Source organism: Chrysemys picta, chromosome 9 (genome assembly GCF_011386835.1).
Source record: "Chrysemys picta bellii isolate R12L10 chromosome 9, ASM1138683v2, whole genome shotgun sequence".
Lineage (NCBI taxonomy): Eukaryota > Metazoa > Chordata > Testudines > Emydidae > Chrysemys > Chrysemys picta.
Window position 1 is genome coordinate 35,286,198 of NC_088799.1, and position 16,710 is coordinate 35,302,907.

Below are 16,710 nucleotides of genomic sequence, written 5' to 3' on the forward strand. Positions count from 1 at the left end.
GACATAAAGATGTGCAGAGGAAGCAACACTCATTTGTCCAGGATGTCTGCCTGCAGGTGCCGCACCCCAGTGCCGCAGCCGGGACTGGGTGAAGTGGCCTGAGCCACCCAGGGACTGTGGCAGGGTGGCCAGGAGCAGCAGCAGCAGCAGCGGGGCCATAGAGGGGACCAGTGCCCGGAGTGCTGCCGTGTGGGGCCCACGTCCCACTCTCTGGGGCTCCGCTCCCTCTGGGGCTGCCCTGCCCTGGCTCCTCAGCTCTCTGCCGGGCGGTCCCCCGGCTCTGCCCTCCTGGGTCCCGGCTGATCCTGGAGGCGGGAGCCCCGGCTGGAGGGAACCTGGGCTGAGGCGCGGCCCGGGAGCGCCGCTGTTTACCCCGACCCTGCCAGCACTGGACCAGCTGGAGGCGAGGGGGGAGTGGGCGGAGTCAGCACTGGTGGGGGGGAGCCCAGGGCTGGGGCGGCAGTGGGTGTGGGTGGGGTGGGGGGGAAAGCCCAGCACTGGGGTGGCAGGGGGTGCGGGTGGGGGGGGAGAGCCCAGGGTTGGGGCGGCAGGGGGTGGGGGAGAGCCCAGTGCTGGGGCGGCAGGGGGAGCAGGTGGGGTAGGGGGGGACCCCAGGGCTCGGGTGGGGGGCAGCCAAAATTTTTTTTGCTTGGGGTGGCAAAAAGCCTAGAGCCGGCCCTGGTGGTGAGGGACTAAGCTAAGCAGGGAAGACTTGGTACAAAAAGTCACTTGCTCAGAGAACTCAAGAGCTGCAGAGGCAGCTAACTGGGGAGTTTTGGAGGGAGTGTGAGAGGCTCTCTTTCCAGGCCCAGCACTACCTATGATATCAAGATGGCCAGCAATGAAACAGTGGTGGTGACGTACAACAGATTGCCATGTTCTCTTTCCTGCCTGAAGACAGACAGGATTTCATGAACATGTAGTGCAAGTTCATGGTTGTACTGCAGTAAGACATTCTTGGATTGAATGGCTAATAGAGATGCTATTGAGAAGCTGAGGAGTACATAGACAGCCATGTTTGGGAAACACCAGTACCTCAGGTTAAAGGAAGAACGGAGTTGGACACCAAGCCATAGAAGAAAGAGGAAGTAAGAGAGGAGCCCTGGCAGTTCATAACAATGAGAGACAGGAGATCATGGCAGCATTCTATGTGGTTGGAGACAGATAAGAATGAGCAGGCTGTGGCCACCAGAGAGAAGAGGACCAGGAGGCATTCCACACTGCTACTAGATACCAGGTTGTCAATGTGGAAACTTTGGAAAATACCACAAGATCCAGCAGATCCAAGGGAACTGAGAGATGTATAGGGCATCTATATGGATCACAGCTCAACCCAATCTGTAAGAAAGTTAACCAAGCTTGCCCACAAAGAATTCTCTAACCATCCAAGAAGACAGATGATACTTGCTGGAGATTGAGTACTCAGGGGAATTGAAAGAACATTCAGCAAGGGACAGAGGGCAAAGATACTAGATGTCACTTGGGCATGGAGTCATACTTGACACTGGGTGTGGGGAAGAAGCAGTCCACATTTTAGAGGATTTATGAGGCAATTTATCTTTAAGGAGGTGTGTACCCTCCACATGCCTCTGTTTAAATAAGTCTAATTTGAGGGCTAGCTTGAGGAACCAGAGCATCGATGCTGGAGGGGCACTACCTAGAGGCTCTGGTCACTGTGCCAGGGAGCAGAAAGGCCCAGGATCAGATCAGGGCCTCATGGAAAACTCCGTTAAGTGCCTGTGGAGCTGGAACTCCCAAGATGGTCTAGTCCAAGGGGAAAAGGAATGGTGGATTTCACACTTAGAGGGAATGTATGATTCCCCAAGACTGAGCTCTTGTGAGGGTCACTAATTGGAAAGACCTGGGGCCAGGCCAGGCAGGGCTTAAAAAATGGCTTATTGGGCACACTCGTTTCCCCCAAAAGATGAGATAGTAAGGGTGGGGGAAAACCCTTAAGCCCCAAAACTATCTAACAATGATCTAAAAAACTATTTAAAAAAAAGAAAAAAAAAAGGTTCAAGCGGAAAGACTAGCAGAAACTGCAGTTAAGAACGTAAGAACAGCCATACTGGGTCAGACCAAAGGTCCATCTAGCCCAGTATCCTATCTTCTGACAGTGGCCAATGGCAGGTGCCCCAGAGGAAATGAACGAAATAGGTAACCATCAAGTGATCCATCCCCTGTAGCTCATTCTCAGCTTCAGTCAAACAGAGGCTAGGGACACCATCCCCCAGTTACTGAACAGTTCCGTCTCAGACTGCAATTGGTAGAAAGAAACTGGAAAGATGGTTGGTCCGTGACACCCATTATGCCCTCAGTTCAGAACACAAGCAGGCACAGGTTGCAGGTGCAGTTCAACAGACACTGCTATTGAAAAATCTTCTGGCCTCAGGTGCATGAAGTGCATGCACTCCCACAGAGAATACCCATAGGGACCAGCTCTCAAAGAACACCAAGTTTTTATTTTCTAGTTGATGCAATTTACATTCCTAAGAAATATGAACATTTATTTAACAACCTTTCCAATAAAGAAACTTCGAACAAAATCTCTCCCAAGTGCCAAGACTGAGAAACTCAGCTGGGTGCTGTCGAACTCCAGAGTGGAGTCATTCCACAACTATAATTGTTCATGCTTTGTCCATAGTACAAGAGGGAGTACCCTTATGCAGCTTCCACAGAGCATCTCCTAATTAGGCCCAGACTCATTCAGCAGAATTGCATGTTTGACAGGAAGGTGGTCCTGTCAAGGCCATGGTGGAAGGGGCAGGATTTGTTCCTCAGAAATCATGAAAGCTATTACTGAGATAAAATCTGTCTTCCAAACTAGGGGCCTGATTAAACAAACAAACACTGAAGTGAACAAAAATTCTAAATTTACATCAGCAGGCACTGGATCAGACTCTAGGACCCAGACTTTACCTTCAGCTCCAAACCATGCATCAGTAAAAATTATTCTTTGGAGGGACTAATTGTGATTGCCATGCATGAAACATGAACCTACTGTTATTAAAGATCTTTTTTAAAACCAAAAAAAGAATATCCACGGACAGGTATCCTTGTAGTTGTATAAGTCTGCTTGACAATGAATACATCTTTTTTTTCTTTGTAAAGAAGACAATAGAGGCATTTGGGAGGGTTAAAATGCCACGTTGGAAATGCCTACCCCCGGGGGGGGGGGGGAGGGGAGAGAAGAGAGAAGAAAGGCCTCCTTAATCAAACCTTTTTGAACTACAAAAAAAAAATTGGATTACATTTGATTCTAGGTGTGGTCTGAAGGTTCAGAGATCCTTATTTTGACCTTAGGTTGCTTGTACCTGAGGAATAAAGAAGCAATTATGTAGAAATGTATCTCTTTGTAGCACTTTACAAACATGCAGCAATAATCAAGCATGCAATTTTGATGCTGCTGTTTTAAAAGAAAGTTTCTTGCTGTATTCACAACCCATTTAAAAAAAATTTACAACAGATTTATCAGTCCCATTTTCTTTGGGAATATAGACTCCCCACAAGAAGGGAAGCATCCAAAAGGAAGTTGAACTGGCAAGTCACTTTAAAAAGATGTGCTCTCACTTTAAAATTACAGTAAGAAAAAGTAGTAACTTATGCACATTTTAATATACAGTCTGCAAATTCAAATAAACACCTACTGTGTCAGTACTATATTTACACTTTTTCAATCAGCAAATGCGTACCACATTGTATGATAACATCTATTGCAGTGAAAGGATACTTCTTTTACTCAGGTTTACCATCTGGAATTCAGAAACAATCAGAATGTAGGGATATATATGCCATAGCCAATAGCTTGTCTTTTAAAGATTCCGTTAAATCAACATGAAGATAACCCATTAGGGTATCAATCTGAGAACATTAAATTATATTCTAAACAATGTTTCAATGTCAAAAATGTTTTAATGTTTTACTCTTTCGTAATGTCTCAATTTAATGCTAAGTGCAATCACATTATTGCTTCTCCACTGAGCGAAATGAGCCTCTACATTCAACTTGATGACATTACTGTGTGTGTCCATATGTAACATGATAACTTTGGAACCATCCAACCAATTTCAAAATTTTGGGGAACGTTCTAGAAATCAATGGGCAGGACCCTATTTATTTTGAGGAAAATCAGAAAACCAGAGTGTGAAAATGGGGGACACACAGAGTCCCTGTATCTGCTTAGAACACCCATCATCTGTAACCAGCTCTGTAATTACTATAGAACAGAGAACCAGCTGATAGCAACCATTAATGCCTTTCAGCGTAATACACAACCCCCATCTCAGCTCTGCCCCCTGGAGTTTAAAATGCTGACACCAAGAATGAATTATCTCCAAAGACAGAAAGAGAAAAAAATAATAGTAGTTTGCCAGAAAGAGGAGAAAACAAAGGAGGCTTCAATTTCTTCCTCATAGTGTGTTGCCTCCCCAAAACCTGATCTATGGGGTGTGTAAGAGAGCCAGTGAACACCAGCCATCTGTCCATCACTTCCAATCTGGGACAATTATAAGGCACTTTAGGATGGTGAAAAAAAGTAGAGCCCTGGCATAGGGGAGGAGTATGGGGGACCATGATATGGGTAAGACATAGTGTATAAGCTGAGGTGCAAGTCACTGGAAAACATGCCCACAGTACTTTGTGTAGCATTTGATAAATACACAGAATGAAGTACCCACACCACAATTACCTAGTGCTGGAAAACCAGAAATGTAGCTTGCTCTCAAAGCCAGGTTCCTCTTCTTTGGGCCTGGGGTGTGACTATTCATAAGTCGCGGGGGAGGGGTTCTCACATTATCAAAAAGTAGTTGTTGATGTCAGACAACATGAATTCACAGCTGGTTACATATATGTAGCCCTATCAAGGGTCCAAACATTTGAGAGGTATTATGTTGGACCCTAGGTTCAATTACGAACATATACAAAATATAAAAAATATGAAACGGATAAACAATGAAGAGGATCTGAGTGGTTTAGACAATTTAATCAAAATTAGATTTAGAAGCAGTACCCTGTGAAATTGCCAGATGTTACAGTCTATCCATAGATTCTCACTGTTTATGTTATTTTCAAAAAACCTGAAAAGATATTTGTACTTAAAAATTTGAACAACACACAGACTTCAGTCTACATAAGCAATGAAGTGAGGATGGAGGCATGCAAGGACCACTTGGTACATGCAAAGAGCTTGGCCTAAAGAAGCAAAGCATGCAACCCTCTAGTGATTAAATACCCATCTGCAGTTAACAAATTGCTTTGACCATGTAAATAAAATCTTTGTAAACAAGATAGATTTAATTGCAAAAGTACAACTTGAAAGTCCTGACTGCTGTTAGCCACATTTTGGAGAAGTCTTAAAAATCATTATAATTTCATCTCTAATGCCAACATCTCCATAGTGATTTAATCACTATGAATGATTAATACTATCACAGATATCCTATATCTGTATTAGATAACATATGTTATCTTTAAAAGGTACTTTTTGGCACAAATTTATCTTAAATATTTGTTGTACAAATTACTGAACCTGCAAATATTAAAAGCTGGAATTATTATTTGTATTTTGGCAGCTCCCAGAGATCCCACTGTGCGAGGTGCTGTCAACGTGAACAAAATTTGATTTAAAAAAAACAATTAAAATGGATTTTTAATTGGATTTTTTATTTATATTAAATACAGATTTTTTAAAAATAACCCTATTTAAGTTTAACATTATGACAATGTATGTAAAGACCTAAACTATAATCTATTAGAATCATTTAAATTAAGTTTAAAAAGAATATTCAAGCAGTATATGTTTACTGAAGTTTTAAAGAAAGTTATACCACTGAAATGGTGGAAGTCACTGGGTAAGCACCTGAAAACACATTTTGTTGAAGAATAGTGCTAAACCAAAAGCAAATACTGTATTGCCTTGGAGCTAAAGCTTCAGTCGGGAGGCGGGGGCTACAGCCATAGGGTGGGGACGTCAGGGGTCTAGGTTAGGGTCACCAGATGTCCCGATTTTATAGGGACAGTCCCAATATTTGGGGCTTTGTGTTATATAGACGCCTATTACCACCCTACCTGATCCCGATTTTTCATACTTGCTGTCTGGTCACCCTAGCCTAAGTGGGGCTTGAGGCTTCTAACCCTTGGGAGCACCAGGGTTCAGGGCTTTAGACTGGCGCGGGGGGGGGGGGGGGAAGAGTGCTGGGACTTGGGGCTTTAGCTCTGCGGCTCCACTCCCACTTTCAGCCCCACGAGGGGGGCACTGGGGCTTTAGCTACAAGGGGAGCGCTGGTTTCAGCCCCAGTGCTCCCACCGTAGCTAAAGCCCCAAGCCCTGGCGTGCACTCACCCTGCTGAAGCCAGGAACAGAGCTGTGGGGCTGAAGCCCTGAGCCCCGGTGCCCCCTGCGAGACTGAAACCAGGAGTGGGGCCAAAGGGCTGAAACCCTGAGCCACAGCGCTCCCCTCAGGTCTAAAGCACTGAGCCCCAGTGCTCCTGCAGGGCAGAAGCCCTAGCTCTCCCGCCCGGAGCCCTGACTCCTTTCCACCCCCGCTTCATGCGGCTGCAACCCCAACCCCCCATGTGGCTGAAGTCCATAACCTCTTCTTTAGAGTTATAGACAACCTCCATTCCCAAAGTGTCCGTAACTCTAAGGTTGTACTGTACTGGATAGTTGGCTAACAAATATCAATACACTTCTTGCCCTGCACATAAAAATACAGAAATAATAGTTTCTACTGTAGATCTAAATTCTCCTAACTCAGTCCATCTTGACAGAAAAGCTGAACTCTTAGTTATTATATTGCCCTTCTGGAATACCAAAAAGGAACTAAAAGAAAGTCAGTTCTGCAACCTTTGTAGCAAAAACTGTTACAATGCTAACTTGCAAAGAGAAAACATCTAACGCTCTAAAGAAGAGACACACAAGTGTTGAGGAGCCAAATTAAAGCTTCAAACATTTTTTGAAGTCACTATATATAAATGTTGGTTGCTGTTCTGAGAAACTCATTCTCCCTTAGAGAAAACTTACGGAAAGAAAAAAGTTCAGTCCTCTTGTAAGGATTCCAAACCACAGACAGATAAAATTTGGTAGTTTTCCAGCAATTCTTTTAGTAACCTACAGTCCTGAAAAGATCAAACAGGACATAACTCCTTTGATACAGACTGTCTCATAATAGCATAGGAGGGTTTTTGTTCTCTGAGCTCATCTACCTGCCCTGTAAAGTCAATAAGACTCTCAGTAACTACAACAGAAATCAATTGCTGATATAGATTTTAAGCCCCTGGCAGAGTCTGGAAGCTTCTCCTCTGAGCTACTATTTTACTTTAATCCAGCCTAGATTATTAGAATCAAGGAATTTGGAATACTTCTCAATGTACAATGGAAGCGTCCGGTCAAAGGAACGATCTGAAGAAGTGAGGTTTTTTTACCCACGAATGCTTATGCCCAAATAAATCTGTTAGTCTTTAAGATGCCACCGGACTACTTATTTTTTTTGTGGATACAGACTAACACAGCTACCCCCTGATAATGAAGAGTAGAATGCCACTTTTGGTTTTACTGAGTTGCAAATTGTCTCAAGTAGGCACATGCCCAAACCACCCTACCATACACATGCACCTTCCTGAAAACTAACCAACACCGTTTTATTTCTCCAAGGAAAAACAATCTACCCTTTTGTTTAGTTATTCTGTTTGCAGTTTTTAATTCTCAGACAGTTGAAAAACAGGAAGAACTATTTGACTTTGTCTTACTCCAATATTAAATAAGGTTTCTGGTAGATAAACATCTCAAAGATTGTCCCTATCTCTGGTGAGATATATAACTATTTTATATTTTAATTTATTAGGCTCCTTAGGTTTGCACTGAGTGTAAGTCATTAAGAAACCAGCTCATTATTGGCTCTCAGTAAAACACATTATCTGTCCTTCACTCTAAATTTCTCTGCAATTTTCAGTCCCACCATGCCTGCTTGCTCAGATTGTTATTCAGGAACTATGACTATTCTGGTTCCAAAAAGGATTATATCTTAACTAACTATTTCTTGGTCTCAAATCGAGTTAAGAAGGTGTTGACTGAGTCCTAGGTTGTTTGTCTCCGCATGAGCTTAAGCTTGACCATACAGAACATGTGCACCATCAAGACTAGCTCCAACAGAGATTATCCTCGAATAACTTTTTTATGGTCAGAACAAATTTCCTCTGCACAGTATACAAAAGTTGTTTGCCCTTTGTTTTAGAATATGTATTTTACTGAACATTAGGGAAAAAAAGTTTTCCAAACTTTTTCAATATAGTTCACTTAGTAAAAAGCAATTTTTTTTTTTACTTAAAGCTTGGATTGATCTTTTACCAGCCAGTTGTCCAAGTAAGAAAATATGTGCACTCATATCTTTTTTAGGAATGCAGTGAGGACTTGTAGAGTCTCTCCCCTTTGATTTGAAGGGCCAGAAGAATAGCCTTCAATTCCCCGCATGTCTATGTGGAGATCCAAATCCTATTGAGACAACTGACCTTGAGTTCATAGGTTTCCTAGGTCAGATCCCCAACTTAGAGAGGAAGTACCCATAACTAGAGTCAATGTGGGTAAGGGAGGAGTGAAGGGAACTCCCATACATACATTGGCTGGATCCAATGAAGCTACTATTCTTGCAGGAACTCAAATCAGCATGTCCAGTGGGTGACGAGCCAGAGTACGCTGACTTTAACCATCTCTGCAATTTTCTGAGATGAAGTCTGACATGCCAAACCATATACATGCAGGAGCCCAAGTTGACCCAATAGTCTTAGGCAATTTCTTATTGTTGTGAGCAGATGGGTTTTGAGATCTATATAAGTTTTAATGTCTGGAATCCGGCTTGCGTCAGGAACACCCTGGCTAGGATTGCCCCTATAAATTCTATTCTCTGAACTGGAGAGAAGACTGACTTTTCCTCATTGATCAAAAGACCCAGAATACTGAAAAGGGATCAGATCCTGCATAGACTGAGTTCTACTTAAAGCTTGGATTGACCTTTTACCAGCCAGTTGTCCAAGTAAGAAAATACGTGCACTCATATCTTCTTTAGGAATGCAGCCACTACAACAATACATTTTGTGAATACTCAAGGGGAAGCAGAGAGATCGAAGGGCAAGAACAGAAACCGATAATGTATGTTGTTGACCAGAAATTTTAGGAATCTCTTGTGGTTTTGACAGATTGCCACATGAAAATATGCATCTGTCAAGTTGAAGACAGCAGTCCCCTGGATCCTGGACGCTAGAGTGACCATGTGAAACCTTATTTTCTTTATATATTTGTTCAAATTTCACAAGCCCAGGATGGATCTGATACTTTCTTTTGCCTTTGTCTTCTCTAGCAGAGCCACGTCTCAGCTTTTTCAATGAAAGGTCCTATCTTTTGTGCTTCTTTCTCAGCACCAGAGAAGAGAATTGGTACCAATGTTCAGAAGCAATATCCAAAGGGCAAGCCTCACTGATGCCAAAGTACTGGTGTCCAACCCAAGCAGGAAGGTTCAGAAGGCAGATGCAGGACAGCCTTTATAGGAATGTGGTGCAGTCTCACGTCCTTGCCCTTCTTTGTCCAGTGTATGTGAAGTCTCTGCAAATCTGACAGTGGTCTCGCACGTGATCCTCAGTGAGGCACTTCAGGCAGGGTCATGCTCCAGCACAGATTTCTTGCAGCCAGCACACAGCTTAAAACTCAGAGACAAATGCACACCCTGGTACCAGATGTTGATACCCCATAAATAAGAGGGACCCCACACTCCAAGAAAAAACAACAAAAAGATCCTATACTAATCTAACAGTAACAAATACTAATTAACTATTTACAGAAACAGAAGATAATTGATGTGCTCTGACTACTGATCACAGGCTATCAGAACAAACAAAGGGAGATCTGGGGCAGCTGCACCTGTCATACCATCACGCAGCAACACGAGGCAGTGGAGAATGTATAAATTGCCCCAACGGGTACTGCATTAAGGGGAAAATCTCCAACTCTGGGCACACACACATCTCAAGTGGAATGGACATGTGCAAATCACCTGAACTAGAAACTGAATGCCTGTACACAAATTAAAACAGGTTGATATTTATTCATCAAACTAGAAGACCAAGGTATTAAAAAGCTTAGCTACTGTTAGTCAGAAAAACAGCAAGATCACTGTAAGACAGTGGTTTTCATACTTTTTTCATTTTTGGACCCCTACAAAATTTTGAATGAAGGTGCGGACCCTTTGGAAATTTTAGGCATACAGTAGGACCTCACAGTTACGAACACCAGAGTTATGAACTGACCAGTCCAGTACACACCTCATTTGGAACCAGAAGTACACAATCAGGCAGCAGTTGAGGCAAAAAAAAAATGCAAATACAGTACAGTACTGTGTTAAACGTAAATTACTAAAAAAATAAAGGGAAAGCAGCATTTTTCTTCTGCATATTAAAGTTTCAAAGCTGTATTAAGTCAATGTTCAGCTGTAAACTTTTGAAAGAACCACCATAACGTTTTGTTCAGAGATACAAACATTTCAGAGTTGCAACCAACATCCATTCCCGAGGTGTTCATAACTCAGATTCTACTGTAGTCTGCAGACCCACCAGGGTCTGCAGACCACAGGTTGAAAACCACTGGAATAAGAGTCATTTGTGCTGTATAAAGTAGTTTGAACATCTGAAAATGCAAGGAATTTTTCTTTTTAGTGAAACGTGAAAGTTAAAAAAGGAGATGTTAGGTCAAACGCACTGTCAGGATTCCCTCCCCACTCTGAACTCTAGGGTACAGATGTGGGCACCCGCATGAAAGACCCCCTACGCTTATTTCTACCAGCTTAGGTTAAAAACTCCCCAAGGCACAAATTCTCCCTTGTACTAGGAAACTCTGCCAGCGCCATGTGATTAGACAAAACTCAGGGAAAGGACCACTTGGATTTCCTACTCCCGCCTAATATACCCCCAAGCCCTACATCCCCTTTCCTGGAGAGGCTTGAGAATAAACAAGATGAGCACAGACCAACCTTGGGTTTTTTTAGGACACTAAAAAAACCAAATCAGATTCTTAAAAAAAAACAGAACTTTATTAGAAAGAAAAAAGGTAAAAGAAGCACCTCTGTAAAATTAGAATGGAAGATAATCTCACAGGGCAATCAGACTCAAAACACAGAGGAGTTCCCTCTGGGCAAAACTTTAAAGTTACAAAAAGAAAACCAGGAACACAGCTCCCTCTCAGCACAGAGAAAATCACAAGCCAAAATAAAAGTAAGCTAACGCATTCCCTTGCTAGTACTTACTAATTCTAATGGAGTTGGATTGCTTGCTTTCTTGATCTGTCTCCAGCAAGCACCCAGAACAGACAGACAAAGAACAGACAAAACAAAGCCTCCCTCCCTCTCCTCCCCCAGATTTGAAAGTATCTTGTCCCCTTATTGGTCCTTTTGGTCAGGTGCCAGCTAGGTTACCTGAGCTTCTTAACCCTTTACAGGTAAAAGGATTTTGTGCCTCTGGCCAGGAGGGATTTTATAGTATTGTATACAGGAAGGTTGTTACCCTTGCCTTTATATTTATGACACACATGCTCTACGGAGATGTGGCTGCAGAAAAATCGTACAGTGATGTGGCCACAAAATCAGCACAAAACAGAAATGAACAGCTAGAATGTTTTATTTTCACAATATAAAACTTAAAGATGGAGGATGTTACTATCATCACAAATTGTTATTTTAAAATGTCACAGAAGATTCAGATTTCTATTTATGAGGGCTTATTACATACCAATCCTTTTCTATGTTGTATTTGAAGAAATCTATGATTTAGGTTTATGGCCAATATAAAGTTACAATAATGATAATCATAAATGGAAATAAAATGTAAGAATAAATCACCTAAAAACACAACATATAAAAGTAATCTCTGATAATCTTTAGTATAATATACAACTATCATTTTAATTTATTGAGCTATAGCCATTCTAAAATTAGTAATATGAACAATCTACACAATGGCTTCTATTATGGAATATGCCTAAGCATTGCATGTCAGTTTGATAATGCAGACTAAAACAGATATATACAAAAATAGAATACACTTTTAAAATCTCAGATAAATAAACCTAGCATTCACTTTGTAGCAATAAACAACCCTTATTTTTGCTCTAGAAATTTCTAATACTTTTAGAAAATACTATATAACTGAACTCTTTGTATAGGTTGGTGGGATACAAAATTCTATATCTTTACTCAATATTCCAGGACCTAAAATCCTGATAGACTTATTTCTCCAACTAATAGGACATTAACTGCAATGCCACCTTTCAACCAAACTGCAGAGCAATTATAACAGTAGCAGAAGCTGAGGTGTCACAATTGCAGCAGAAGAAAGAGAAATAAAGATATAGAAATTAAGGTAGCTTTAAATTTAGATTAAGTGATACCTGTCTTTACATCTATCTATCCATCTGTTTCCAATTATATGATTTAATTTTTACTCATGTAAGTGGCTGTTTCACCAGCCATGTAATTGTAAACAGCAGAGAATTACATGCTTTTAGGAAACGCACATCCTTTGAAAGGGCAGTGCTTATTCAGGCTCATTATTCTTCAAGTTAATTGACAGGGAAGAACATCTTAATTGCTCATTATCACTTTAAATGTACTCAGTGTCTTGTGGCAGGGTCTAAGGAGACATACAGAGCATGCAGCTGCATATTACTGATTTTTGGAACGGAAATCACTGTGCTTACATAGGCAGGTAACTGAAATGTTTACATTTTAAGAAAAAATCTTTTTTAAATACTGTAAGTTTTGAGCTTTAAACATCTTTAGTTCTTCAAATTTAAGGATAGATTAAATAATAAAAATGAAGAAAATCTTACTGCCAATGTATCCAGTGGGTGCTTGTCCAGGTGGCCGGAAGAAAAGGGATGGTTGCCTCTTTATAGGCTCCCTCTGCAACTGGTAGCAGAGGGAGAGGAAAGAGAAAGTTTATCTGGTTAGAGCAGCAAGTGGCTTAATCTGGGGGAGGGGAGCATTAACCTTCCAACAGACTGGAAAGGGGGAGTATATTCAAATCCCGAGCAGTGCCAGAGAAGCCTGCTTTCACCTGGATAGGGAGGGGGAGACAGCCATATTATATTGCTGGCACCCCCATATGGCAGATGTTCAGCGCAGGTAATGGCTGTAAAAGGGAAATGGTTATCTGATAAAATGGACTGGAAAAAGACTTAAAGAAAAGCATCCCTTATAGGACCTAGCGAAGGGGGGTTCAGCAGGGAGCCAACCTCCTTAACATTCATATGAGGCGAGAGCGACAGGGTCCCAGCAACCGGGTAGATGGGACAAGGTTGGAAAGGGGGAAGGCTGATGGCTGCCCCTCCAAATAGGTGGAAATGATCATGACTGCCTGCACTGTGTAATTTATTGCTGGGTATTCCCAGGTATTTGAAGTTAATATTTTAAGACATAAAATGGTGGCCTAATTAAACCACATCTATTGCCACCTGTCTTTTTTCCAGCATGGCTGGACAATGAAAATAATGTTGTAAAAACAATACAAAGACAAAACAATACTAAAATAAGTTCTACAGGACAGAAGTTGTATTGGACGCAATACACAGGATTTCCCATGTTTTACACATCTATGATTATTCACAATTAAAATTAGCATTAAAACACTAAGAAAGGGACACTGCCATAGTCTGATCAATGTTGCTGTCTAAAGCTAAAGTTTAAAAATGTGCCTTGCCATGCCAAAGCTATCTACCAGTCAGACACCCTCATGCCTCAGATACTATCTGAATTCTTTCTCTCCCATGTCTCACCAAAGGGCATTCTCCAAATAAGAATAAATTACCTCTTAGAGTTGAAAATTTATCTTTGTCAAAACCTGACATAATATAACAAAATGGTGGTGGTGGTGGTGGAGGATATAGGCTGTTAACCTGCAGTGATGCAGGTTATTTAAAGCTTGTTGAAGGTGTTTCAAGCTGATTTATTAACTTCTTTCTGAAGTACGTATTAAATTATTATTTATTTCTATTACCATCGTTTTGTCTTGGTTATTATAGATTGAACTCACTTTGTGATAGTGCAAATACAAACAAATGTTTTAATGAAATGACATCCCACATCATACATCTCTTCTGCAGCAAGATTAAAATTAATGTATGTCCAAATCTTTTTATAATAATACGTAAGGATCTCATAGTATTTGCCATGGCTTCATTTTTACAGCATGACTTATAATCCACTCCAGTATGAGAAAATACAGATTTAAGTCCACACCTCCTAAAACACCATTTATTTGTTAGCTATCTATAGCCTTCTATTTATAATGGTCCAATAGCAATAGAATTATTTATAATTCTGAATCCTTAGAGATATCATGTGAAGAAACAAGACTATTTTAAGAACTGTAATTTTCATTTATAATAGAAACAGCAGTTTTCAGTTTCCTCTCACTAGCAACACAACAAAATAAAACTGATGTGAGAGCATATGTCATTATTAGTTACGCAGCTTATTTCAAAAGATTTAAAACTAAAATAATCGAAGTGAATTTTACTTCGGACATGTCTTTACAATGAAACACAGAATACCCATCACTAAAGCTTTTGTCAACCCCCCAAAAAATCCATATAATGTTTAATGCTACAATATAGTGCTGTGTATTGCTTTCTTTAGTTTGTTTTTAACTCCAGAAAGAAGAATGTGCAGTAGCTGATTTTGTGATTTTCTGGTCATTAGAATATTATATTGATTAGCTGAATATCAGTGCTGTAATAAAATATCAGAGCAAAACCAAACTACAACAATATATAAAGGCTTATGAGGTAATATCTTGTATTGGACCAACTTCTGTGGGTGAGACACAAGCTTTCAAGCTTACACAGAGTACTTCCTTAGGTCCTGACCAGGCCAATAAAAGATATTACTTCATCCAACTCATCTCTCTAATATCCTGGGACCAACATGGCTACAACAACAACGTATATATACACACTTGGCAGGATTCCATTTAATCTTATAGATATTGGTAAACATGGATTTCAACTGACTCACTAACATTGATTTAAAAAAAAAAAACTATTGGTATCAGTCAGCATGTGTAGCCTCCCTCCACACCTTGCACCTAGACAGAACGGGTGTCCCTCAGGGAGCCCTCCGTAGCCCTGCTGCTATGGGAGTGAGGGAAGCAGGGCTGTCCAAGCAGGGTTGCAGAGGGCTCCCTGCACTGCTGCACAGCTGAGACAATCGATCCCTGCAGGCACAAGATGTGGAGAAGACAGTGGTCCTAGTGGGCAGAGGAGAGACCCCTGGCCAGGACTGCAAGGAGGAGGACGATGAGCCCCTGGATGGGGGAAGAGGTCACCCCACTGCTGAACAGCTCCATCCCTGGGCAGGAGCCATTCAGCAGTGGGGTGGCCTCCTCTGCTTTGCCATGCCAAGACCGCAGCCTTCCTCACACCTTGTGCCTGCATTGATCCAATGTCACCAGTCCCGCACACTTGCAGGGAGCCCTCTGTCACAGCCCTGCTCCCTCACTCACCAGCCAGGAGTGCAGAGGCTATCGTCAGGCAGAGGAGTGGCCTCCCCTGCAGCCGGGGCTCATCCTCCGTAGAATCCTAGCCAGGGTTTCTATGGTGCATGGCCAAGACCATAGCTTTCCCTACGCTTTACGCATGTGTGTCTTGGGCCCCTTGGCCGCACATGGAGCTCCCTGCATCCCCAGTGTCAGCCATGCCCTAATCCTAACATTTACCCTATCCCCCCCTTAATTTCCCATGCTGTAACAATAGTTACAATCAATTGTTTTTAAAAAATCAGTGTTGTTGAAATAGCAATATATATATATATCAAATTCTACCAAACCTACATATAGATCCCTCTTTTTTAAATTAAAGATTTATGATCAGATACTGCCACATTTACTCACATTAAATAATACCTTACTTTGAGAATCGCCTCTGATTTTAATAGAACTACTTGCAGAGTAAGATGTTACTCAATATACGGATATCAGACTCTGGTCCTTTATGTGCAACACTGCTCTACAGCCAAAATGCTTCTGAAATAAATGTAGTCAAACTTTACTAATTCTGGGTCACTGAGAACGAAAATGATGCTTAAAATTGTTGATTGGTTCTAGTTTTCAAGATATGCTATTGGGTCAGTATATACGACCCTTGACTTGGGAATGGCGGAGGATAAGTGAGTTATAAAGGGAAGGGATCTCAATTTAAACCAGAAATGACTAAAATACATCTTTGACTGGATCTATGAATAAATCTATGACTGGGTTTGGACAGTACTTGCTTTTTAGGCAAAACAATGAATGATGCAATCTGAAGCTGGTATTGCATCATACATGATATGAATTGCATCATGTTATTCCTAGAAGTCATGGATGATGCAATCATAACGAAGCTTACATCACTCTGCTGAACAAATTGCCCTATATCAGCTCTAGAAATCATACAGTGTCGTGCTCTCTTATTTGTCAGTGTTTGATTTTGCAAAGGGACACACATTTCTGTTTAGCCAAAGTGAACAGAGATGCCTCGTACTTGTGTGAACAGTGCAGATAACTTCTGCTCTGTTTGTGGTGAAGTGACTTTTGCATCACAAAAGCGCAGTATAACCACTATGGTTAAGAAAGCCTATCACCTTTATTTTGGCTGCAAAATTGGAGTTCAGGACAAGAGGTGGGCCCCACACATATG

At 41.4% G+C, this 16,710-nt stretch overlaps 1 protein-coding gene across 9 annotated transcripts in view; it reads right to left on the bottom strand.

The window, feature by feature from the left end:
* RHBDD1 (rhomboid domain containing 1) overlaps positions 1-16,710 on the bottom strand; it is a 110,726-nt gene that overhangs the window by 37,390 nt on the left and 56,626 nt on the right. Inside the window, exon 7 of one of the 9 annotated variants that reach the window (XM_024103272.3) lies at positions 12,865-12,943. The exons of the other annotated variants lie outside the window; for them this stretch is intronic. Coding sequence (XP_023959040.1) covers positions 12,865-12,943 — 79 coding nt within the window. The remainder of the gene's footprint in view (positions 1-12,864; positions 12,944-16,710) is intronic. 9 annotated transcript variants of the gene reach the window in all.